Below are 24933 nucleotides of genomic sequence, written 5' to 3'. Positions count from 1 at the left end.
CGCACTAGGGGTGAACAATCGGGCCTAAAACATGCACGGCGTTCTCAGACAGTAACGGAACAGTAATTCGATGAATACTTGTTACCTTGCATTGATATTCAGCAAAGGAGGAAACATAAGAATATCATAATCTCAAACCACTTGTTACAATGTATTGTATCATGTTCTACTCGCTGTCTATTAACAGTATTAAGGAACAATGCACAATGTTTACATCAAATGGGTTTTGACCATACAGAAATCCCACTGTACAACAAAAATGACAGGCCACAGTGCTGCACACAAAATATTCTAGGGGGGGCCTTCTCGAGTCTTTTACCGTGATTTGAAATGCTATTGTTCTTATTTTTCCTCCTTTTCGGAATATATATGCCCGTTAACAAGTATCCATCGAACAATGTTCCGTTACAGTCCGGGAACACCTTGTATGTTGTAAGCCTGATTGGTCACTCCTAGCGTGTCCAAAAATTATTACGTAGCTCTTTTAAGCCAAAATAAATGGTCAGGATAGAAGGAGGGGGATTTAATCGAATAATAAGCAATATTTCATTTGACTTTATTCAACCATTTTTGACCACACTGAAAGCACATTGTGAAGCTTTCGCAACGTGTATTGCGGATTGCATACATTTAGGCGTAAATCCTACAGTGCCTTAAAAATTTTGTCGGTGGGGGGGGGGCCTTCGCGAGTCTTTTACCCAATTTTTTTGTCTCAGCAAAATAAATCAATTGCTCAACAATATCAATCAATATCAAAAATAAAATCAATGAATCAATATTCTGATTTGTCAGAGTTTGTTATCAGTTTTGTTATTTTGTGTTCGTTGTTTCGCTACGTGTAAACGCAGCCTAATCAAAGTTTAGTGTGACAAATGTCGTATTTTGAATTGAACAATTTTTAAAATATTTTAAAACGTTCCTTAACATCAAAGATACTTAATTCTATCACAATAAATCACAAACCCTATTAATTATTGCGTTCAAAAGGCCAAATAACAGCATTGGTCTAGAGCAATGACCGGTTTCCCAAACCGCTCGCCCGCGTTTGAAGGTTTTCCAACTGTCATCTGTCGGAAACGTGTCGGAAACGAGACCTCCTCGTGTGTTGATGGGCCCGGTGTCGCGCGGGGCATCATGGGGTAGGCGCGCGGGAACCACGGCACGGCCCGGAATGGACTTCATTAGAGAGCACGTGTATTGCGGTTCTTACTCGCTCGGCTGACTTCATACGGAAAACATCGCTGCTCCAGGGTAACAGCCGGCATAACCTTACACCGTACCGAACCCGTCTGAGAGGGTGCCAGTGAACCGCGACACCAGCGCAACAATCAACCGTGTTGATAAAGCCATCCTCAATCCAGTACAAACAGTGCAACCCGCCCCATTCCCGGGAAGGAAAGAACGATGGCAAAACCAGCGTACAAAGTCGGTAAGTTGAGAACAGTGGGGGGCATCGGGGGGGGAACCACATGGGATCTAGCTATTATCAACTAGCCTATCGTGTTATAAAATCATAACCGGTGCGATAGAGCGGGGAATCGATAGAGACCGATCGATAGAAGCGGTACCGGGTTTTCCACGCCAGGACCGGCTATCGACTACCGCAGGACTTACTATCTAGCTGCCCGTTAAATCAAGTCAAGCAAGTTGTAATGCCAAAGAAGAAGAAAGAAGCCGAGTCGGTAGCGGCTCAAGTCTTCACACGGTGGTAGGATCAGGTATCGTCTTCCATCCGGACTCACTCATAGGGGATGATCTGGTGGCCGAAGCTGTAGCGGCACCAGTCTTCCATATCAGGACCGTGTATTAGATCCACTATAGAGCTAGGGGAAAATCAAGTCAAGGAAGCACCAGTATTGAGGTGTGTAGGTCTCTTGAGGTTGTAGCGTCAAACTAGAATCTCCTCATCTTAAAATTTGCTTTATAATTAAATTTAGATTTTTAACTGTTAAAATGTAAAGATTGCGAAGGTGGCGCAGCGTCGTTCTATTACACGGTCCGACTATCCAACTACGAGTGTCATCAACTTAAGTTTAATCAAAACCTCTGGAGGTATTCCAACTTCTCTGGACTTTCTGGAGGTTCTACGCACTTATGAATCCTTCCCAAAACACTTCATTCACCTCATAGAAACAAGAAATAAAACAATTAAATACTTAATAATAACACCATTCCTTCCCTCTTCCCACAGCGGACATTTCCCTGGCCGAGTTCGGACGTAAGGAGATCGTTCTGGCGGAGAACGAAATGCCTGGCCTGATGGCGTGCAGGAAAAAGTACGGCCCATCCAAGATTCTGAAGGGTGCCCGGATAGCCGGCTGCCTGCACATGACCATCCAGACGGCCGTCTTGATCGAAACGCTGATCGAGCTCGGCGCTGAGGTACGTTAGCAACACACACACACACACACACCCGAAACAGTAAACACGTAGTATCCTCCTTAAGACCTGGAACGGAACGTATTGCTAACAGCGAAGTACTGTTGCTGTGATGCGGAAGTTACTGATAACCTTTGCTGATGAACTGCCGGCCCAGACTATGACGCGAGTTAGGAGGCACTGATGATGTTTACGAGTTTGTTTGTCAAAAAATTGACTAAAAACCCAGTACCACAAACAAACGCGGCTCGAGATCCCCGGGTGGTGACGCGCCACGCGATAATGTATGCCTCTCGATTAGCTTCTTCTTTGGAATCTTTGTATTCTAAATTTAGCCACCCGTGGTGTGTTGGTTCGTGGTCTTGTTTTGCTGGTCGCGCACGCGTTCTTGGTTGCATAATCGTGTCGTCGGCCTTGCTTCTGTTTGACTCCCATTTTTTCTTCTTCTTCCTCCCTCCCTAAGGTGCAATGGAGCAGCTGCAACATCTTCAGTACGCAGGATCATGCGGCCGCCGCCATGGCGAAGGCTGGCGTCCCGGTGTACGCGTGGAAGGGCGAAACGGACGAGGAGTACATGTGGTGCATCCGGCAGACGCTCTTCTTCCCGGACGGCAAACCGCTGAACATGATCCTGGACGATGGGGGCGATCTGACTAACCTGGTGCACGCCGACCATCCGGAGCTGCTGAAGGAGATCCGTGGATTGAGCGAGGAAACCACCACCGGTGTGCACAACCTGTACAAGATGTTCCGCGAGGGTCGGCTCGGTATGCCGGCGATCAACGTGAACGATTCGGTCACGAAGAGCAAGTTCGACAATCTGTACGGTTGCCGGGAATCGTTGCTGGACGGTATCAAGCGCGCGACGGACGTGATGATTGCCGGCAAGGTGTGCGTCGTCGCTGGGTACGGTGATGTGGGCAAGGGTTGCGCCCAGGCGCTGCGCGGTTCGGGTGGCCGCGTGCTGGTGACCGAGATCGATCCGATCAATGCGCTGCAGGCAGCGATGGAAGGGTACGAGGTGACCACGATGGAGGAGGCAAGCAAGGAGGCACAGATCTTCGTAACGACGACCGGCTGCACGGACATCATTATGGGCGAACACTTCCTCAACATGAAGGATGACTCGATCGTGTGCAACATCGGTCACTTCGATTGCGAGATTAACGTGAAGTGGTTGCAGGACAATGCGGTCCGGAAGGTGAACATTAAGCCGCAGGTCGATCGGTACGAGCTGAGCAACGGGCATCACATTATCCTGCTGGCGGAGGGACGGCTCGTTAACTTGGGCTGCGCGATGGGCCACTCGAGCTTCGTCATGTCGAACTCGTTCACCAACCAGGTGCTGGCACAGATTGAGCTGTGGACCAACCGGGAAAAGTACGACATCGGTGTGCACGTGCTGCCGAAGAAGCTGGACGAGGAGGTGGCCGCCCTGCATCTGGACAAGCTCGGCGTGAAGCTGACGAAGCTGAGCCCACACCAGGCGGAATATTTGAATCTGCCGGCCGAGGGACCGTACAAACCGGACCATTACCGTTACTAAAAGCGGGTGCCGTGTTTCCTGTGCTTGGTGTGTGTGTGTGTGTGTAGCGCGAATGTACGTGTGACACATCACATTTTAATAAAAAATAAAAAAATATCAGCATACTTCTTCTTGGCCTAACGACCTCTTAGATTATGTCTGCCATAACCGCATAGTTAGGAAGTCAGTCCTCACTACGGGGGGAACGGCCTCCAGATGGGATTTGAACACCGGTCCTCTGCCGTGTGGAGGCGCCGTTGACGCATCAACATAATGAAAAGGTTTTATCATGAGACGACGCCCCCTATTGAGGTTTATCTGAGCAAGAGGGTGAACTTTGAAACTCGTTGATCGTCGTTATAGGAATCTCTTGAGAAATAGATTTAGACTATTCACTCGAATAGTTGGGGTTCATGTTGATATTACATTATAAAAACAGCATATGCTACCTATCTTAATTTATTTATATGGCACCTTCTTTTTCTAGCTGCGTTAACCTTAACCCTCCCCGTTCGCGTATCAATTTCAGCCGATCTTACTGTCGGGACGTCAGCATTTGCTGTCACCTATGCGGCCGGGTGTCTTAACTACCTACCAAACCACTAGTACGAGTACTAGAAGAGAATATTTAACTAAGTTACACAAAACCTCCATCTCCGCTCGGTTTTACTATCAACATATTTTGCATGACAGAGCGCCTTTTGTGGAACGCGCTCGATGGAATGATAATGGCTCTCTCGCCGGCTGGAATTTACATGCTAGAGCTTAATGGCTAGAGAATGTGGGTGGTGTGGTTCAGCTTCCGGTAGCAAGGGTGGCCTTTTGCCATCGTCGCTGACGTGGCGTGAAGTAGTACATCTCCAACGACCAACAGATCGCCATCGTGTACGTGGCCAGATTGAGGAAGTGTAAGGTGGTAGCGTAGTTGGTGGTATCCCGAACGTATCCTGGAGGGGGAGGGAAGAGAAAGGAATGGATATAGTTGGTGGTGTTGATAAAATAAGGTTAGGAAAATTCGAATGGTACATAGTAGTGAACAAATGTATGATTCGATCCCCTTGTTGAATCCAGCTTCCAAGACTTTCAACAAGTAAGACATATGAATCATTTCCAGGAAGTCAGACCGACTAATTCTTCTTTGATAAACGATCTGCTAGCTCATACCGGCCCGTAAATGGCTTCCTAGATTTATTGAAACAACTTCACCCGGATAGTATGAATGGGATTGGATAACCGAGGATACTGGAACACTTCGTAGACAAGCTTTTCTACTATCCCTTCGTTAACTCTAGAATCTCTAGGGGACTTGACCTGATCAAACGCTAGTAGAACACTGGCTATCGAATCTAATCCGAACAGAAGCAGTAGACAAAGACTCCACATACAAATCTCAGATACTCCGAGTACTACAAGCTCAAGAACTTTCACTTATCAGGTGCTAAAATCGTGGTAGTTGCCTGCTGCAGAAGTCCTCGATATTGCTTACAAGTGAGTTCCGTCGTCTGATATTCCAGAATTTCTGCAGAACAAATCTATGCTCTGTTTGAGCCTATCATGAATCCTCCTACGCCTTAAGGACTGGGAGTCTGGTTCGTCCTGTTGTCATTCTCAAGACTCCCATTGGCTCAAGGCATACATCACAGTCGCGGACTCTTTACCGTACCGTGATAGATCCTCATAGAGCTGATCGTTGGTAGCGGCACCTTCATTACCCTTTCCCACATAAGGGACCACCAGGAAATCGTTCTCTCTGGGTATCTTCTCCTCATGAGTAGTAAGTAAGTAAGCATGTCCCAGAGGTGCATATGAGTACTGAGACCAACAATTGTTCTATATAGTCCCAGCTGCGTCAGTCACGTGATAGATGTTTGGTGTGGAACTACATATCTCAGTACGATCAGGCCAGCTACCAAGACCCTTGCACGTATCTGAACGACGAAGTTGTTGTCGGTGTTTGACAGTTCACCCGGAGATTGGTAAAGTTGTTGAAGGCTTCAGAGGAACTACGATCACCTCAGTCGAGGTTGAGGCAGATCCCTGTTATCGAATCCCATCCCGGGGACCATCTTCCTGTGTACTATTGAGATACACAGGTAACAACCTCAAGTACAAGGAGGCCAATAATTGTGCTAGCCATAGAAGCCCGTGGCTGTAATTGGGTACTCGATTAAACCATTCAATGTATGGCTGTGTGTGTGTGTGCGTGTCTGCTGTTTGGCATCGGATTCCATCACACACAGCAGCGAAACGCGTTGAGGATGAGCACAAAAGAGTGCGCGAGAGCGAGAGAGCGAGAGTAACCGAATGGGAGGGAACGATTCGCACGCAGCCAAGCTTTAAGCGAAGGGCGCAAAACCTTGCGTCCGAAAAACCAGTTCAACGCTAGCAGCTGTTGGTACGGGCTGCTGTAGCCGTTATTGTTGTTGTTGTTGTTGTGAGCCCTCCAGCTCCTCCAGCTGCGTGTGTGTGTGCTTTCTTTAAAGGTCTACCGGAGTGTGGCGTCAGGCGGAAAAAGAAAGAAGAGGAAGAAAAAAGGCACGCGCTCGTGTGTTTTTGTTTACATACCGGCGGCCATACAACAGCCCGACGCACTGTCATTTATCCTCCGTCGTGCAGTGTCTGCGTGTCCGTGGCTGTCTGTGTGTGTGTATAGAAATGCGTCAACCACACGCAAATGTGATTTTGCAGAAAGCTTCGTCGCAGAGGGTTGTCCCGGTTGCGGCTGTCCATTGTTGAATGAAATCAGTTCCTCCAGCACTCAACCCAACCTCGGTGACGGCATCAATCATAACCCCCATTTACGGTGCCTTACTGCACGCGTGTGTGTGTGAGTGATAAAAAAAAAGTGCGTGTGTTGATCGTTTTGGGCATAGACAGAAAAGAAAAACAAAAGCGATCATCCCAACAAAGAAAAGCGGCCAAGTGCGCTTGTGTAAGTATCTAATAAGGCACGCGTCTGTGTGTGTGTATGTGTTGGTAGTGTGTGCAAGGGTTAAAATGGGTCGCATGCTTCCTAAAAGAAAATCATCCCACATTTTCCCGCAAGCCGGATACTTCCAAGCCAAATCAGCTGGTAACGCGCGTCGGTTCTTCTGCTCTTTTCGCAATGGCGGTTTCACCGTGTCCGTGGCGTCGATCAATTGATTGCGTGTGAGACGGTTAGTGCTGTCCTGCTTACTCATCCACTCGTGCCGCCGGTTGCTTGCGAAACACACACACATCGGACACGAGTTAGAGACCGAGAAGGGGGGGGGGGGGGGGGGGGGGAGAGGAAAACTGCTGCCCCAGCAACAGCGCCGGAAGGAAAATCAATTTCCAGCCCGTCGCCGCCATCTCATTAGTGAGTAAAATCGGCACTACCACGGCTGCCAAGCCAGCAAGAAGTGAAAGTGAGCTTTCGGTGCGGCATTTAATTATTCGCACGACCACCCTCTGGTTCGCTTCGTTTGGCGAGTGTCTGTCCCTTGGTGCGAACCGATTTCGATGGTAATGAGATGAGCGTAGTAAAATGGGTGAACCAGCACCAGTTGCCGGTGTGGAGAGTCGTTAAAATGGTGTGGAGTATCCTGGACAGCAATAAGACACCGAGTCGCCGAGACGGCTTACTTGATCTTCATTGTCTTCTGGGACTGGCTTTGGCACTCACCGTAGCACCGATCGATATGCTGAGTCTCGCCCGTCTTTGTTTCGGGTGTTCGTACGTTGAACTTTGAACGGGTGCCCACCAATGCTGTCGGTTCTATGTTTCACAACACTATGTAACCCCCACCCCGGGCGCTCCAACTTCCGGCACCTCTCCCCTCACCCGATCCATCATTCTCGTTGACTCATCCGCCTGTCTATCAAGCGGTCGAAGCAGTCAGCAAGTAGACGTGGCAGTAGAACGTCAGCTGAGCAAAGCAGGGGAAGTTGTGTTGATATTTCGCAATTGAAACAGCTGTTGTACGCGCGCTTGCACACGATAACTTGGCCGTTGCGAATGGCGCTTGATGCTCAGAAGAGTCGGATATGCTGAGGAAGTTGTAGTTAGGCTCCTATGACTGAATTTACCTCTAGTTGACTCTAGACACCCCAAGAAGACTTAGACTAGAGTTATATTAGACGAGTCGTCCACACTTACCGACAATGGGACCGACAAGCAGATAGAAGAATCCAGCAAACAGCAGATGTATCCCGGTAGCACCCGGAAGCCGATCGAGCGGGACATGCGATGGGATAGCTAGCGCCATGAAGACCGTCCTCAGACCCTTGTTAAACCCAATCCAACAAGCGATGGCCAGCACCACCGTGTAGCTGTGGAAGTGAGCTAGTACTGTGCGGAAAAGAAGCAGAAAGCATAACATTACTTGGAAACAACCGACGAGCGAGGCAAACAGTACCGACACACATACCCACTCTACCGAGCGCCATGTTGATTACACCGACAAGAAAGAACGTACGGTTCTGCCATTTGATGCGATCTGCAATCAGTGGCACCAAACATCGGCAGCAGATATCCGTCACACCCAGCACCGACATTGCCATCGCAATCTGATCCCGGCTACATCCAAAGTCTGCCAGCACGAACGGTGTCAGGATGGAGAAGTTTAGCTCCGCAAAGTTCGCGATCGTGATGCCGATCATAATGTTGATGTAGATGCGATCGCGTAACAGATCTAGATCGAAGAAGATGACGATACGCTGCAGCAGTGTGAGCGGAAGTTCCTCGTCCGGACCATCCTCAAGCAGTGACTGTAACGCTTGCGAGCAGGTACAACTGGTCGGACGGGTGTCTTCTACCAACTGGGCGAGTCGCTTTGATGCTTGCTTGAGTACATCCTTTTCGCCCAACACGGTACCCAACCCGTTTGAAGGTGGTGATTCTATTGGAGCGTCCTTCTGGTCGAAGTAGTATGACCGGTGTGGTAGAGGGGTCGGATCTGTCGGACGTCTCAGTGGCTTATGTTCGGCCTGCACGTCCGGGCAGTCCTCCGTCTGACACTCCTCGATCTTGAATGCGGCCGTGTCCTTCGCTGGGATCGCGATAAACGCTCTCGTATCGCTAAGGCTCAACACGGACGGACGGTGGGAGAGAATGCGCGGCGTGGTAAGACTGTGCCGTGAGCTGTACACTGACCGGAGCGAGCTGCGCGAATACCATCCATCGTTGGCGCGGGATAACATCGGCGTCCCGGTATCGACGGCAGCATCGTACGCGAGCAGATCCTGCTGCGAACGTTCGATCGGTAGCGTGTTGAACGGGACGGCATCCGGATCCTGTGCGGTTTGACAGTAGATACAGCGTTCGCTGGGTGGAGGTGTTGTTGGTAGATTCGCTTCATCCGGTTCGGAGGTTGATTGTGGAGATTTGGAGTGCCACTGTACGGGCTGGTAGAGCAGGGCGAACGCGACCGCATTCATTGCGAACCCGCCGAAGATCAGTACCGTATGGTTGACGCTGAAGTGCCGGTGAAGCAAGGTTACCAGGTGCGGTGCAACGATCGGCCCAAGCCCGGTCAGTGTCCAGGCGAATCCGGTCGCGATGCGACGCTTTTGCTTGAAGTACGTATTGAGTGCGAGCGAGTTGGCGGATGCATTGATACCGACACCGGCACCGTACAGCACGGCGAAGGTGACCATGTACTCGAAGAAGCTATCTGCGAGTGACGTGAGGGAGACGGCTATTCCTACCAGCAGGGCACCGAAGAATGCGACCTGCCGATAGGTGAACAACCGGAACATGGGCCCATTCGCTAAACCTACGATCGAAGTTAGTGCGGAGTGAGTGTTGATGATGGTCGTCACCTCGGACGCACTGATCGACAGCTCAGTCATCTGGTCGCGAAACAGTAGACCAAACTGCTGCAACACTGGGAATGTGCAGAGCTGTGCGATGAGAGGCAAAACTTGGGCTCAGCAAACTGAAGGATACTAGATATGGGCACAAGAGTTATACTTACATTGGAACATCCAGCAGCTAATACCACCATCCAGCCCCAACCACCATCCGGTGCAACGAAGTCACTGCCCAGCTGTGATCGATTCTTGGGCAGTTTGGTCCGCTTTTTATCCGCAGCTTTAGTCTTATTAGTTTGCTCCATCTCGTTGGCACTTTCACCAGAGTTTTGTATCAACTTTTCAGTGTTCATTTCTGTATGCCCTGCATATATCGGTTGCTTCTGATCAGATGATGTTCCAGCACCGCGATTGCCGACCAAAGATAAACCCTGCCAAAACAGGATGATGTCGTAACTGGCGGTACCGTCTCCTGCCCTAGATCACTGGGAGGTATCGATTGGTGCGCGATTAATTACACAATTTAGCTATGGGGCACGTACTGTAATCAATCGATTTAATTATTCTACAGCTTCGGTCATCAGACCGAACCCACCATGCTTATCTTTGGACGCGCGACCACAATGCACAGAGGCGCGACGTCGTGCCCGTGCACCTTCGACCACCGACTCTGCAGACTGTATGCAGCGGAAAAAACAAAAGCGTATACTATTAAGGCTGTTTTACGCTACCGATTGGCAGGCAATCAGCTTATCAAGATCATCGATACTTTGAAGATTCTTACGGCCCGCTGAGAGGAGGACCGACATTGTACCTTACCGCACGCACGCGCTGGAAGTTTTCTTTCCGATGCCGACAGACAGTATGTCAAGTTGACGGTAGGATACTCCCAACCGACGATTATGTCTCTCCCGGAGTCTACCCTGTGCTGGTGATCAATTTGTACGCTAGGCTTGTAGAGGGAGTTTTAAGAGCACTTCCTAGTCCACTTTGCGGCAGCTAGGATCTGAAGTGTTTGCAGACCGATGCAGGCCGGCCTTGATGTTAAACGGCACATGTGTCCAGCGATTATCCCCCTATCATACGGCCATGTTTGTAGCCATGACCCAACTGGTGCGCAACTACTTCAAAGCATCCACATGTGATACAGTGTCGCCATTATTCCTCGCACCTCGCGATATCTTCCCAACGCTCATCTCGCTCACAATGAAGGCAACAAGTGTGTGGCTATTAATGTCAAAACGCGGGCGCGAACTGATACGTGCCGCAGAAATCACTTGCGCCACACCCGATCAGCCGCTTAGAACGTGACATTCGCGTATATAGTTTCGTGTTCTCTGCACATCGCCCAACCTTACTTGCTCGTCGAGAAGCCGGTTTTTGCTGTGAACCTACCTGCTCGCAAGATGTACCGTCCTCTACAAAGTCCTCACTTCTGTAACTTAGTCTTTCCAAGTCTAGTTGTTCACTGCTCTCCGGTGGCAAAAATACTGGAGGCTTCTTCGCGGCCTCTTGAGGTGTATCTCCACCGGAGGACGTATCCCGGTCGATTGGGGCCAAAAATCGCAAACTCCTTGAACCGTAGTCCGATCGCATCTTCGCATTGTTTTGATTAGCACCATTCCCTGGGGTAGGCGTGTGTGTGTGTTTTCCTCTTGTCACCGGGATATAGGTTTGCATGCAGATAAGGAAGCATTTTATTGTGGTCAGCTCCATTTATCGATCCGTCAGTAGGTTCGGAGGGTCTTATCGAGGGTTGTCAAAAATTGTTGGCGCGCTTTAGGTACGGGACAAACGCCTTTCACTTCTGATTGTGGTGTAAAATCGTCTTTCCATGCGCAGGTCACATCGTATCATCTTCAGGAGTTTTGATATAGTTTTGGTGTGCGTACGTCCGATCAGCAGTTGTTGTTAATCTATTTCCTTGCGACCTACTTTTGATAGCTTTGCTAGGGCTCTCTGGATCTAAACCGTTCGACAGCGTTCGACGAAACAGCTGTTTGATAGGAGTTTCGATTAAGAGGGCGATAAGGAGATAACGTACGCAGTAGACGATATCCACAGTTTGTTGTACGGGCTAATCCAGTCAACGAATGTCAGAAAGGGGTGGATCAAGACCTCCTGAGGTTGTACTGCCAAAAAGAGGAAGATAAGCAACACACGATGTACGCCATATTGGGTAAAGGGTGGCCGCTTCAATGAATCAACACAGGTCCGAATCCGGATCCAAGTGAATCGAACTTCCGACCTGTCAGAATGTGTAATCTCTCTGTTCGATTGTTTTGCAAAACACGAATGCACTCATCATACCACCACCCACGGATGCAATCGAACCATTAGGCTGATCGGGAACCGGTGCAACCGACCGGTGTTAAATAAGAGCACCGGCAAAGCGGGACAGCTAGCAAGCGTGTTCGCGTGTCTCTGACTCAGACCACCACCATTGTGGGCTTCACACATGTAGGGGGTGCCGCGCGCGTTGGATGCCCTTAGAGTTTCTTCCCTTCGGTGTAGTCTTCCTAGCTGACTACACTCCACATTCGTATGCTGTTATGCTATTAACTCTCGGTTTCTCTTTCTCTTCGCTCGCAATCTCTCTCTCGCTTCATTTAACGCTTTATTTTCGTTTCTCCCAAATGCTCTTAGCCAGGCGTGTCCAACTCAAACCTAAAGTTCCTTCACAAACCATCTCGTTTTTTTGGCGATGGAATCGATTTGTTGCAACATATATTCATAAAATAAATATACTTTAATTAAAATCTATAGTGAGGTCTTATTATCCAACTAAGTAGTATCAATAAGACTAGTAAGTCTAAAGATCGAGATGACCCGGTGGTGAGGCGACAACGGCGCCGGACTTCATACGGCAGGACCGGGGTTAAAATCCCATTCAGATCGTTCCCCCGTAGTGAGGACTGACTATCCAACTACGTAGTATCATTAAGTCTAGTACGTCAGAAATGGCAGGCATGACCTAAGAGGTTGTTAGGCCATAGAAGAAAAGTCAAAAGATGGCCAAGCAGGTCTTTAATCTAAGAAGAAGAAATTAAAATCCGACCAAATACGCACGAAGGTATGTAAAGTGCCAATATGAAACCAACGACGTAAATATTCTAGTTGGGCTTGCAATTGCTGTAGTGAACACGATCGTTTGCTAAGAAATCCGTCTTGCAGTTCCATGTCTAAAGAAACATCATTCTGTAGTGTGTGTAGATCTTCATTCTTCTTCTTAAAGTAAATTAAAGTTCCAGCTGTCAGTGGCCGATGCTACAAAATCATCCTCATATCCTTCTCCCGGGATATATAATTTGGAAGAAATTCCAAATTTCTTCTTCCTCTTCCTCGGCACTACAAACTCAAACGGTTTCGGCCTACTATTTCTGGCTTTCTGTTACTTGACTTAGGAGTCGGTCTCTGATGGAATTTAAACCCCAGTCCTGCCGTGTGAAGGCCTGCGCCGCTGTCGCCTCGGTCCGGCCAATGTTTGCCAAATCCCAAACATCACTTAAATTATTTCAAGTTTATTTCACATGATAGAAACAAACTTGAAAAACAAGTTGAGTGAATTATGGATTTAATTTGATAAAAATAATATTTGATGAAAACAATTTTAATCAGTCATGACAGCGAGCAGTACAGCTCGGACCGGCTCGTTACGATCATGACTTGTTGAACTACTTAATTTATAATTTTATAATTATAGCTCAGCTGTCATTCGGTACGTATAGTTTGGTTTTTAAACAAATCTGCCAAAAGACTGTGCCTTTCTATTACTTTCAATGACCAACGTTTGGTGCACGAGAGTGATGAAACTGGACATCATCAAACTAGTTCGCTGCAATACGATTATACAGCAACACTGAGTAGCTTGTACAGGTTGCATATAAAAATTTCCAAGTGTTATTTATTTCTTGCCTGAAAATTTTAAATACAAGAAAAACAGAGAAATTCATTCCAAAACCTACTCAGGAGCTCAAGCTTCGTGCTTCAAGGTAACAAAAAATTGAAACTTTACTCTAGAAAACTTTTAGCGCATGAAACATTTATTTTTGTTTAGTTAAAAATATTGTTGAAATATAGTTTAATGCAACACAACCCCCGAGACACAGTTGAAAAATATGGGTGAGCAATGAAAGTGAGCACTTCCGTAGAGTGTTTGACAACCCTGCGCTTGGCACGTTCGGTGCGTTGCTGATCGTGCCAACTGTCGTGTGCGAACCGTTTTTCAGCGTTGGCGCGCGAGCCAGTGAGTGTGCGAACGTCCACATGGTCGGGGGTGTACGTACCGTATCCGCCCATCCGTGGTCCTTCTTCATCATCATCGCTGCTGTGACGCCGGGTACGTTCGCGGTAAAAAAAATCTGTCCCTTTTTTTGGCTCGAAATTGCGTGTGCGTGCGGTTGTGTGTGAGTGGAGATTCACGATTCGTGGATTTACCGGTTCCGCTCTGGTGAAGCGTGCCGCAGCCGCGTGTGAGTCTAGTGACGTACCAACAAAACTATCACCGACCGTTGTTGCGAAGGCAAGCATATGTTATAGTGGAGGGAGGGAGGGAGGGAGAGAGAGCGAGAGTGAGTGAGTCGGGTGTGAAGCGAGGCATCAAAACAGCTGAGTGCTCATTGAGGTTGGTAGAAGTTATACGGTAACTTGAGAAACTGAGGATCAGAAAGCCGGTTCCGTACAGTTGTATCGACCGAGCAACGTCGAGTATTAGAATCAGCTTCGGTAGCTCACCTATATTAGAAGGCTTCTCCAAGCATTGCCGCATCTCCCGTCCACGATCCTATGCGCTCCTAATCTTCGTTCGTTCTCGTTGATGATCAGGTCTCTTGATCCCATTCCCTAATTTAGGCACGCTTCCACACTATTCTAGTTTTCGGTTAGAGTGTCGGTCGGAGTCTACCCTCACCATATGGAGCTCTTTATCTCACTCTGTCCTCTGGTCGAAAAAAATTGATGTCAACCGGATGTGAATTGGCACGGCTGAGCTGAGTACCGGTGTATTTTAGCCACAATGAGCCACGTGCTAAGACGGTGGAACACCACACCAACCTCAGCGGAAGTCATCGACAATCTGTACCTTCGGTACGTTAACCTTCCTCTACATTCCTTGGCAACAAACCCTCCACCGGGGGTAGCAGGAGAAGCGTTGGGCAGGACGTATCGTTTTTTGCGTGTGTGCCAAACACACGACAACACAACTGTTAGTGGCTTTTAAAATTAGAAACGTCGAGGGATGCGTATCGAAAACTGAGGGCTAGATATCAAAAAAAGCAGAGCCGCAGAGAGTAACGCACGGAGCGCTAGAAATGGAGTGATGTTTAGACGAAGCGGAAGATGATCATCAGCTGGTGCGGTGTTCGCGCGTGAGAGGTGGATCAGGGTGTGCGATCCCATGATACGAAGTCCCCGACAAACCGAACGGTTGGTGCTAGGTCGCAACGATTCTAGCAGTAAGTAAGCAAACATACTTAACCATCCGGTGGATGTTTGGAACCAAAGTCCCGACGCAGTCCATCAACGCAACATCTGGTTTTTGCAGTTGAGCTATTGGATGGGGGGAAAAAAAGGTAGCGAAGAAGAGGAGGATCTACCTCGTTCCACAATATCCAGTCCCTGGGCATTCCCTGTACGTCTTCGTCGGCGTATGGTTGAGTGAATTTATATTCCATTTTTTTATTGCCCACTCTTCCGGGTCCGGGACACACGGTTGGATGTTTTTATCTACTTCCCTTGGTGGCGGACGTCCGTCAACTGGAACTCTAACTTCAATGTCCGGAGTGAGACAGAGAGAGAGAGAGGAAGGTTTCTATGCTGCTGTACTTCACCTCCACTACCAAGGACCGCTGATGCAACGGACTGAAGATATTTCTAGAATTATTGGTAAACTGGAGAGTTAAATCTGGTGACGGTATTTAACTGCGTCCTCGGTTCCATCGGGGGACCGGGCTTGGCTGTGGTTCGAGGACCCACTCACATCAGCTATTTTTGTCGCCATGCGGCGTTCCAACCGAGGCAAAGCGCATTGGTCGTTTGGTTTCGCGTTCTCCATCATGGACGTCCTCCCAATTGTCGAATGTGGTCTACTGGAACGCGCACGGAAAAAGACTCGACCCTTCAATATACCGCATAATTACACAACTGGTGGGATCGAATGAACGGATTTTGGATTCCGCTCCCAAACGCTCGGAACCGAAGTGTGTCGATGTGTACGTGTGTTTGGTTTTATTTTTCGCTTCGCTGTCATAAAATAAACAACGCTGTGTTGCGTTTCTGAACGCTTCCTTTAACCTCCCAGGTATATCAACCGAGCACGGCCGGCCACACGTGCCTAATGGCGGACGAAACCGTGTCCAGCAATGCATCGGTTTTATTATATCGATATTATTGTGCCTTTTGTTTGCCTTTTCCGGTGTTTTTTTTATACAGAACTTCAATAAAATAAATTTCGCAAACAATCAATATCTTCCATCGCTTTGTTCCTCTCTCTCTTCTCCTACAGGCAGCGCCATCTTGAAAGCGGAGCAAAACAAACGAATGCAAAAACACGTGCAGCTATCGGAGTACGCTATCGGAGGCCAATACTTAGCACAGTGCAGATTTAGCTACACCGCTGTTCGCCGGCCGCCATCATTTGTCCAATGCACCAACATCAACTTCAAAAAACCAACCGTCAACCCGTCAGCATATTAACTGCATCCGTCCATCAAACCACGTGCGCTGTGTGGTGTTATGACAGCGATAGACCAGCCATCCCAACAATCCTAAACGGCTTGGGCGCGTTGACCTGCGGGTGAGTAAGCGGTTCTCGGACCTTCCGGGTCAGCTTAGAGTCATCACCACCATTATCGGCGAACGGTCTTGCAGGACACGATTCTCCAACAACCAACCGATATCGTCTGTGAGTAGAAAGGGTAGGGTCTAAGATATCGGAAACCTTGACCGATCGAGTCACAGCAGTGTGCTAACAGAACGATGATAAGCAGATAATCTTGTCGAGTGTCGAGTACAGACTTCATGCGATATCGACCGGGACGTATTCATGTACCTCTATGTACCTCTTTTATTGCCTCCTCCGTTCTGTCCCGTTCGCCCCGCAAATCCCTGGATGAACCTTGATAAGATGTCGATGCCGAAAGGGTGCAATACAGGGGGACTTTAGGGCAAGATTGGAAGCGAGGGACAAATTCGGAGCTGGACGCTTATCACGGTACGCACGCGTGTGTGAAACAAGGTCAAGGAGGAATCGCTCCGGGGGATAACGTAGGACACAGAAATTGGGTAGCGCTCTGGCGGCGATGCTAGGTCTAGTGCTGGTGATAGTGCGTTTAGTGAGACGTGATTAGGTGCCGTCACTCGGCACACTACCCGTAGACAATGAAGATTAGATCCGGGTCGTTCGTTTTCACGTGATGCAGTGATCTTGAGGTGGGGAGCGGTTTCTGAGAGCGTAAGGCATGTCGAATTCTGAAGTGTTTGAAGTACCTTCCGATGGGCGCCATTCGTCACCGCGCGTCACGTGTCAACTGATACGGGCGAAAGATGAGTTAATAGTAGCTCGCCATATACGGCGCCACGCTGTACAACATTGGCGTCTGACAGCTGCAACACCAAATATCGATTGTGGCGCCATATCGAGGAAGCGCGCGTGGCTGAAGCTGGATCTGTTTCGATGTCAAGGCTATCATCTGGTACGATTGTTCCTGCAAGCATTATCGGGCATCGTCTAGTGGCTCGACATCTTGCTCCACTAGTGAGGTCATGCTGAAACGCACGTTACCAAGAAATTCTCAGAATTCTTCGTCGTAAGCAATTAGAGGCTCACATTGCGTGTAACCTTCCACAACTGGGAGATCATCATCCAGCGGCAACCGATACTGATCGAAGCTGCTAACTGTGTCAGAACGATACGTTTACGCCCAATTAACTGCTTATAAAGGCACGCTAATTGCAAGAAACTGGGGAGGGAGGGGGCCACCCTATAATGACGAAGAGGTTTCGAAGTAATCGCTACGCTCCGGGCAGCCATACAAGCTGGAAAGATACCGAACATCTGCCGTGGACGTTCAGTTTTCCAGAGGGTGTAAATAGAAGGCCACAAATCAATTACCAGCCAATTTTTGGCTGCGTGCCAGCATATTTAGTGAGCCGGGTTTTATCAGCATCGATATCAATTTCGGTGCTGCGCTATTGGGGTGCGAGAGAGAGCTAGCTCTGATTGATTTGCGATGACAGTGTGACGACATCCCGGCAAAACCCCCAACAAGGCAACCGAATATTGAGACCAATACGATCGCGTCGTTGTCGATATTTGTTGATCGTACACGGGATGATGCATTGCTTGCTCGATCAATTATCGTCACATCTGGCGCTGGCGGACGCTGTTACCGAGCGTAGCGTTTTATTGGTGATGATCGGTTTGCTCGGTCCCTGCGCTATTCTACAACCCCTGATCGAGCCTGATCGAGATCAATTCTGGCCTCATTGTCGGTGGTTGGCTATTAACACAAGCCACCGGGGAGGGGGTTGTGGTTTTGTAGGTTGTCCGTGTGCGTGCGTGCGTCATCGGATTTAATATCGGGAGGGACAGTGAGGTGATAAAAAAAAAACGTTCTCAAAAGACAAAATAACCATTAAATAAATACTAGACGGCTAGAGATGGGATGGAGCGGTTGGAAGATATGCTTCACAACCCTTCCAGTCACACATTTGATCGACAGTTTCGAGTGAGAGTTGTCGGCAGCGATACTGGTTCTTCTTGCGCGCGCGGAGATCTTTCGCCCAGGTGAGAGGATCGATTGTGTGGGCCGTGACCGTGCAAAGCAGTGAAGGTTAAGGTTGGCGAAGGTTGTCAAGCTAGTTTGTCGGACAAGCGCGTTGTACGTCGGCACCTTTCTTCTCACCTCAAGTGGCGTTTGTTTTGTGCTGAGCATTGTTTGGTTCCCGGGCACGTGCCGAATAGTCCAGGGAATCTTTTTAGCTCTACAACTTCAAGAGGCCTGACATTTCTGACTTCTTGTTCTGATTTGACCTACAACTGGATATCTGGAAGAGATTTGATACTTGGTCCGTACATGTTGGCTCCTCCAAGTCCAGAGTTCGGTAGCTGCTAAATCTGATTCGGTTTAAACAGCAGATGGAGTTCATCAACCTTTGCGACAGTAGATCACGAAAAATGTGCTTATTCATCATTCTGCTACTCGCGACAACTCTCAAAGTCTCTCGAAGTCCTCACTTAAACTATTGACATAAATCACTTTTTTTTCTTATATTTCTTTTTAGAAACGAACGTGAGAAAGACTTATTTGTTGCAAGAATTGGAGCGTAGCAGAAGGAAATTAGGACTATTAAGAGACATACTAGACGGTTCCCGCACTCTACAGAAAGCATGGAGAAATTGAAAGCCGCTAAAAAAGTCGCCCCGGACGGGGGCTGGGGATGGATGGCGACGTTCGGTGTGAGCATGGTGAATGTGAGTATTGCCGTATGGATGTTGTGCACACATTCTGTCCAGAGGTACACAGCCGCAACTATCTGACCCTTGGGAGGTCGCTACTGTGTCGAATCTGTTGACTCGGCCAGAACCAGAGGCCAGAGAGCTCTCTAAATGATCGAGGCTCCCAGGACGTAGTCAGCAGCTTGAAAGTTCGGGATCTCAAGCATCCGCTTAGTATAGTACTCTGGTTGTAAAGCTGACCGTCAAACAAGCTGTTGATTGAACGTTATCTTGTTGCCGGAGGTAGTGTGAACTGTTTCGATACACAAGGGATGAGCCAGGGTTTAACTCCATGTGTGCTTACCTGCCTTGTTAGCAGCAGCTGTTTGTTAGCCCTGCCGAGCGTGTCGCAAAACACATCTCAATCAGGAACTCTTCTGGACGGGGTTTGGCACCTTTCTGTTCTGGCTTCGAAGTCCGTTTTCGATTATTTTTTGACGGTGTTGATCGGTTGCCTTTTGCGCTTATTTTTCCACCGCTAGCAATTGTGATTTTATTTGCGGTTTTTTTAGTTTTTTGTTTTAAATTATTTATCCTTTCATTTCCATTTCCGCCCGTACACACGCTTCCGTTGCCGCTTCTTTCGGTTTCCGTTTTATTGTGCGCCCCCCGACCCCCCCCCCCCCAACACAACACAGTTGGCTACCCGGTCGATTGAACCATCGTTTGGGTTGCTGTTCGGTGATCTGCTTAAAGATATGCAGGTCGGTACGACCGGTGCCGCCATCATTATCAGCACGCTCGATGTCATGATGAACTTTTCCGGCCTGTTCGTGGGCCCACTGCTGAAAGAGTTTTCCTACCGGAAGGTGGCGATCGCCGGCTCGCTGCTGTGCTGCATCGGACTGGCGCTCACATCGCCCGCCTCCAATATGGCGCACATTCTCGCCACGTACAGTGTGATCAATGGTAAGGCTCACTCACTAAGCTACGATTGGCGGCATGTTCCACAGCTAACCCATATTGAATCGGGGGGTTTTTTTCCGCAGGTGTGGGCGTTGGACTTGCAACATCAGCCGCGTTCGTAGCGCTCAATCACTACTTTGCGAAGAAGCGTGGCCAAGCGGTAGGTCTGTCGATGGCCGGTACCGCCCTCGGTATGCTGATAATGCCCCAGCTCGTCCGTATACTGCTGGAGCTGTACGGGTTTCGCGGTGCGGTACTGGTGCTCAGCGGGCTTGCCCTGCACGCCACGGTCGGTGCGATGCTGCTGCAACCGATCAAGTGGCATCTGATCGAGGAGGAGGTCGACATCGAGCTGGTAGAGGCGACACCCCCGATGGGTATCATACTCGAGCAGGAGGATGACGATAATGATTCGCTGCCGGAGATTAAATCGCTGCTCTTCCCCCGACGCGTCGGCAGTGAACGGAAGCAGTCGGATGCTACGGGTGCAGCAGCATCACCGGCCACGGGCGGAGGTTCGGCAGCGACCGGAAATGGCACGGCGGCGGCGGCGGCGGCGGCGACAGCAGTTGCTGCAGGAGGTTTACCGAAAAGACCCACCTTTCCACGGATTACATCGTCCGTTAGTGTGCAGAATCAGGGTGGTGTGGGTATGCGCACCAGGCCGTCCTTTCCGCGGATCGCATCGACCGCCAGCATGAGCTTGGCGTTACGCCGGCGTCGCGAATCGGTCGTCTCGCAGCTGTCAACGATGGACTTTACCGGCAGCGGCAGTTGTATGCATATCCACGTGGATGTAAGTGATGTGTGGCTTGTGAGGAGCAATGAGTAGCGCTAATGGGTAACTACACTTCAGACAGGTGACGTCGATGCGGAAGATGTCGACTATCAGATTATACGGCGCGTCAATACGCACGTCGGATCGTTCGCGCGCGTCCCGTCCCGGACGAAGCGCATGGAAACGGTCAAATCGGAGCTGGGGTTGGAGATGGTAAAGCCGAAAGTGTCGTTCCTGCAGCGGTTCACCGCCCTGATGGACGTTGGTTTGCTGCGTGACGGTATCTACCTCAACATCCTGTTCGGCCTATCGATCTTCTACGTGGCGGAGATGAACTTCAAGATGGTGACACCGTTCTTTATGGCCAGCCTCGGGTTCGACAAGAGTGACACCGCGTTCGTGCTGTCCGTGTCGGCGCTGACCGATATAGCGGCCCGCATCATCGTACCACCGATCGGTGATCGGCTCAAGATACGCAAGCGTTACATCTTCATGGTGTCACTGATCTTTGTCGCTATCACACGATCAAGTAAGTCTCGCTCGGCTATCTTACGCCGCCATCTGTAGTACGCATTAACGAGCAATATTCCCTTTTCCAGTTGTTGCCCACCAGCGTACATATGCCGACGTGATGATATGGCTGTCGGTGACCGGGTTCTTCCGTGGCGTGGCGCTTGCCAACTTTACCCTGTGCGTGTCCGAGTACTCCTCGCTGGAGAAGCTTCCGGCCGCCTTCGGTTGGCATATGGTCGGCAAGGCGGTGTTTGTGATCGCGTTCGGTCCACTGATCGGTGCGATCCGCGACTGGACCGACAGCTACGCAATCTGCATCCATTCGCAATCGTTCTGCATACTGCTCTGTGTGACCGCCTGGTCGATCGAGCTGCTGGTGAAGCGATGCCGCACGAAAAAAATCGTCGAAGCAAATCCCACCGTTTAAATTTCCCGATTCTGTTTTCCTGTCTGTCAGTGTGCGAGTGTTCTACTCTGAATGTGCCGGAATGTTTGCGCGTGTGAGTGTGTGAGTGTGTGTGTGCATTCGGATCGTATCTTAATTCCGAAGACTGCGATAATAGGGGTACGCGTTAGAAGTATGTAGCTAGTAGGGCAACTAATGTTTAGCAAAATGAAATCAAGATCAGACAAATTTTTAGCACGAAGCGGAAGGCTACCGCATTCCACATGAAAAGGGAAAACGAAGCGGAACATGCGATCAAGACACTGTAGCAAGCAACAAAAAGGTTCGAGTACTTCTGGACACCCGAGTACTTAACGACGGTTGAGGAGAAGGTGTTTTAAACGACAGCAAGCGTCCAACCTACAGTATTAGACGCAGAGAGTAGTTTTGTTTTAGGGGAAAAACGCAGATCCTATAGATAGACGAGCGATCAATGTCTGGTACGTAAAAAGGGCGTTTTTAAAGGCAGAGTGTGACGGCCGCAAACAACATGGCGGATGTGCAAGGATAAGTAGGTCGCAGTAATGTGAGTCACATCCGCGACTCGTGAGAATATCGGTCGGAAACTTAGGAATAAATACATGAATTCAACAAATATAACCTAGCAAGGAGTAGACAGCTTCACACGGCAGGTCTAGGGTTCAAGTCCCATTTGTGCCGTTCCCACCATAGTGAGGACTGACTATCGAACTATCCGATTTCAATAAGTCTAGTAAGCCTGAAATGGTAGCCATGACCTAACAGGTCGTTAGGTCATAAATGCGACCCCCCCTCCCCAAAAAAAAGGGAGTCCCAAAAACACCAACACCGTTCGTTCAGGTTTCTTGCCTTTTTAATTAATGGAACAAATAATTTAAAGCACACCACCACTGTTCGGGGCCACTTCGTTTCGTGACCTACATCATCGCCCATTCGCCGAGCAGCCGTAGCGTCCGCCCCGCCCGCTACCGATCTCGATGGGATCATTCGAGGGCTCCTTAAAGATGGGCCGTTTTCCTTTTTTTTTTTTTTTCGGTGGGCGACTCCACCAATATATTCCGGTCCGGGCGTCCGGAACCGGGACGGCCAGCATTCCCAACCCACGCATGCTGTCTCCCTTCTGTACGGTTCTGATTGGCCGGTGGGGGACGGGATATTGCACTTCCCCTAACGGTGCCGACGATGGTCGTGTTGTCGTTGGTAGGGTGGGGGGGAAAGCTAGAATTATAGCAAAAGATTTTTTATAGCATCCTCTACAATTCGAGCAGTTTCACCGCTTCGGTACTTCGGTGGTGGAGAAACGATTTTCGTGTTCAGTCACGCCACGACACGCTTGCCGGCTGGATGCGTGTGAAGCTGTATGGGGATGTCCTCCAGCAGCAAGACGACCACGCGTGTTTTCGGCGATATTAAAGCAAGAGGTTGACAAATTGACACCCATCGTCGAGATAGACAAATCTAGGACGGAGATAGAGAGGGAGAGAGATTTGATTGGGGTAACACATGAAAAATTGAGCTCATATGCAGATGAACATGTTAGAGGCGCGTGTGTCCGTGGCGTGCGTGTGTGTGTAGTAAAAATATTGTCACCCGGTTTTACGTTGTTGGTTGGTAAAGGGAAATACAATTGTCGAGCAGCACGGCGGGTTTAGATTGCCGTGCCATACCTTTCCCATTCGGATTCGGTTGTCATCACCGGTTGTTGGCAGGTAGCACTGTAAAATCACAAGCGCACGGGCTCTCTCGCACGGTGGATTGATGAGCTTCATTTCTATTTTATGATTGTGCAATGGCTGTGCTATCTTGCTTTGCTTTTATGGGACTCGTCCGCTGCTAGTACCTTGAAGAAGTACCTTGGAAGGTAAAACGGGAGATCTTGATTTTACTAGGATTATGAATCATTGTCAACCATTCTGCTATGGGACTTCAATTTAATATATTGATATTGGCGAAATGTTTGTTTGATTAAATTTATATTAATACTAGTAAGCTTGAGACTAGCGTCACATACTGGGACATTCATAGCCTATCTGGTACTAAAACTGCTCATCTCAGAGGCGTATGTGTTCTATACAGTCGCAGCGTCATCATTCCCGTGACAAGTGTTTTGAGTGGAGAGCACTTTCCTCTCAGGTTGTTGTATGAGTTGAATCCCGGCCTGAAAATCTATCTCAGAACTACTGATACAGTTACGGGAAAAACAGAGTCAAGGTTGCCAGAAATGTAAGGCCGAGGAGTCTCGAACTTGTAGTGCCGAAAATTCACTACTAGTTGTCAATCAGGACCTTCAATCAGGATCCCTAAATCTATGTTGTTGGCGATCCTGGTTACTTACCCACGGTTGAATGAAGTTGCGATTACCTATCTGAAGTCACGAGTCTTCTGAATCTCTTGACCTCTTCTGAGCTCTTGGTCTGCCACTGCTGGCTTCTTTGACTAAACTGGTAGCTGGATAGTTAGTCACCTGTCATCTGTATGTCAACTCTGTTTAAATGAGGATATATTACCAGAGATTCTTACCAAGGTTTTGAGCAGCTTTGATGAGGTCCTGCCGCATAGGGTGAATCTCAACTTCAAATCCAACGATGTAACCTTCATCTCACATGTGATGTGGGTCCTTATTAGTGTCAAGTCATCTTCTCAATCTCTTGACCTCTTCTGAGCTCTTGATCTGCCACTGCTGGCTTCTTTGACTTAAGCTGGATAGTTAGCCATCTATCATCTGTCATCTGTACGTCAACCCTGTTTAAATGAGGATATATTACCAGAGTTTCTCACCAAGCTGGATCAAGCAGTTTTGATGAGGTCCTGCCACATAGGGTGAACCTCAACTGCAAATCCAGCGATGTCATCGTCACCTGACATGTGATGTGGATCCTTAATATGCTTAGTCTCAAGTCTTTTTCTGAATCTATTAATCTCTTCTGATGCCTTCGTCTGCCACTGCTGGCTTCTTTGACTAAACTGGTAGCTGGATAGTTAGTCATCTGTCATCTGTACGTCAACTCTGTTTAAATAAGGATATATTATCAGAATATCTTACCAAGGTTTAGAGCAGCTTTGATGAGGTTCTAGTACTATGAGTGAACCTCAACTTCAAATCCAGCGATGTCACCTTCATCTCAGATGTGATGTGG

The 24933-nt window shown here is 48.8% G+C and overlaps 3 protein-coding genes across 12 annotated transcripts; 2 read left to right on the top strand and 1 right to left on the bottom strand.

Annotated features, from left to right (window-relative positions):
• Positions 1–1083: 1083 nt before the first annotated feature.
• LOC118508283 (adenosylhomocysteinase) lies at positions 1084–4029 on the top strand. The gene is made up of 3 exons (XM_036047968.1): positions 1084–1429; positions 2192–2382; positions 2843–4029. Exons 1-3 carry the CDS (start codon positions 1405–1407, stop codon positions 3923–3925), a joined length of 1299 nt encoding a protein of 432 aa, XP_035903861.1. The 5' UTR covers positions 1084–1404; the 3' UTR covers positions 3926–4029.
• Positions 4030–4347: 318 nt separating this feature from the next.
• On the bottom strand, positions 4348–11203 carry LOC118507815. 3 transcript variants are annotated; one of them, XM_036047024.1, is made up of 5 exons: positions 10275–10430; positions 9844–10164; positions 8296–9769; positions 8025–8216; positions 4348–4851 (listed from the first exon to the last, which is right to left on the bottom strand). In XM_036047024.1, the coding sequence occupies exons 2-5, from the start codon at positions 10030–10032 to the stop codon at positions 4700–4702; spliced, it is 2007 nt and encodes a 668-aa protein (XP_035902917.1). In that variant the 5' UTR covers positions 10033–10164; positions 10275–10430; the 3' UTR covers positions 4348–4699. The 3 variants fall into 3 exon arrangements, with proteins under 3 accessions (XP_035902917.1, XP_035903013.1, XP_035902824.1); XM_036047120.1 differs by lacking the exon at positions 10275–10430 and adding an exon at positions 11075–11203 and having other exon boundaries at positions 4367–4851; XM_036046931.1 differs by having other exon boundaries at positions 4367–4851; positions 9844–10381.
• LOC118507915 lies at positions 5978–22441 on the top strand. 8 transcript variants are annotated; one of them, XM_036047596.1, is made up of 7 exons: positions 5978–5997; positions 16182–16472; positions 18962–19151; positions 19814–20084; positions 20165–20877; positions 20938–21388; positions 21459–22417. In XM_036047596.1, exons 3-7 carry the CDS (start codon positions 19068–19070, stop codon positions 21797–21799), a joined length of 1860 nt encoding a protein of 619 aa, XP_035903489.1. In that variant the 5' UTR covers positions 5978–5997; positions 16182–16472; positions 18962–19067; the 3' UTR covers positions 21800–22417. The 8 variants fall into 8 exon arrangements, with proteins under 8 accessions (XP_035903489.1, XP_035903151.1, XP_035903317.1 ...); XM_036047258.1 differs by lacking the exon at positions 5978–5997 and adding an exon at positions 6299–6836 and having other exon boundaries at positions 21459–22441; XM_036047424.1 differs by lacking the exon at positions 5978–5997 and adding an exon at positions 6299–6836 and having other exon boundaries at positions 16182–16580.
• The last annotated feature ends 2492 nt before the right edge of the window (positions 22442–24933 follow it).

Source organism: Anopheles stephensi, chromosome X, assembly GCF_013141755.1.
Source record: "Anopheles stephensi strain Indian chromosome X, UCI_ANSTEP_V1.0, whole genome shotgun sequence".
Taxonomy (NCBI): domain Eukaryota; kingdom Metazoa; phylum Arthropoda; class Insecta; order Diptera; family Culicidae; genus Anopheles; species Anopheles stephensi.
Note: the sequence above shows the minus strand (reverse complement) of the source record. Positions and strands in the feature narration are given on the sequence as shown.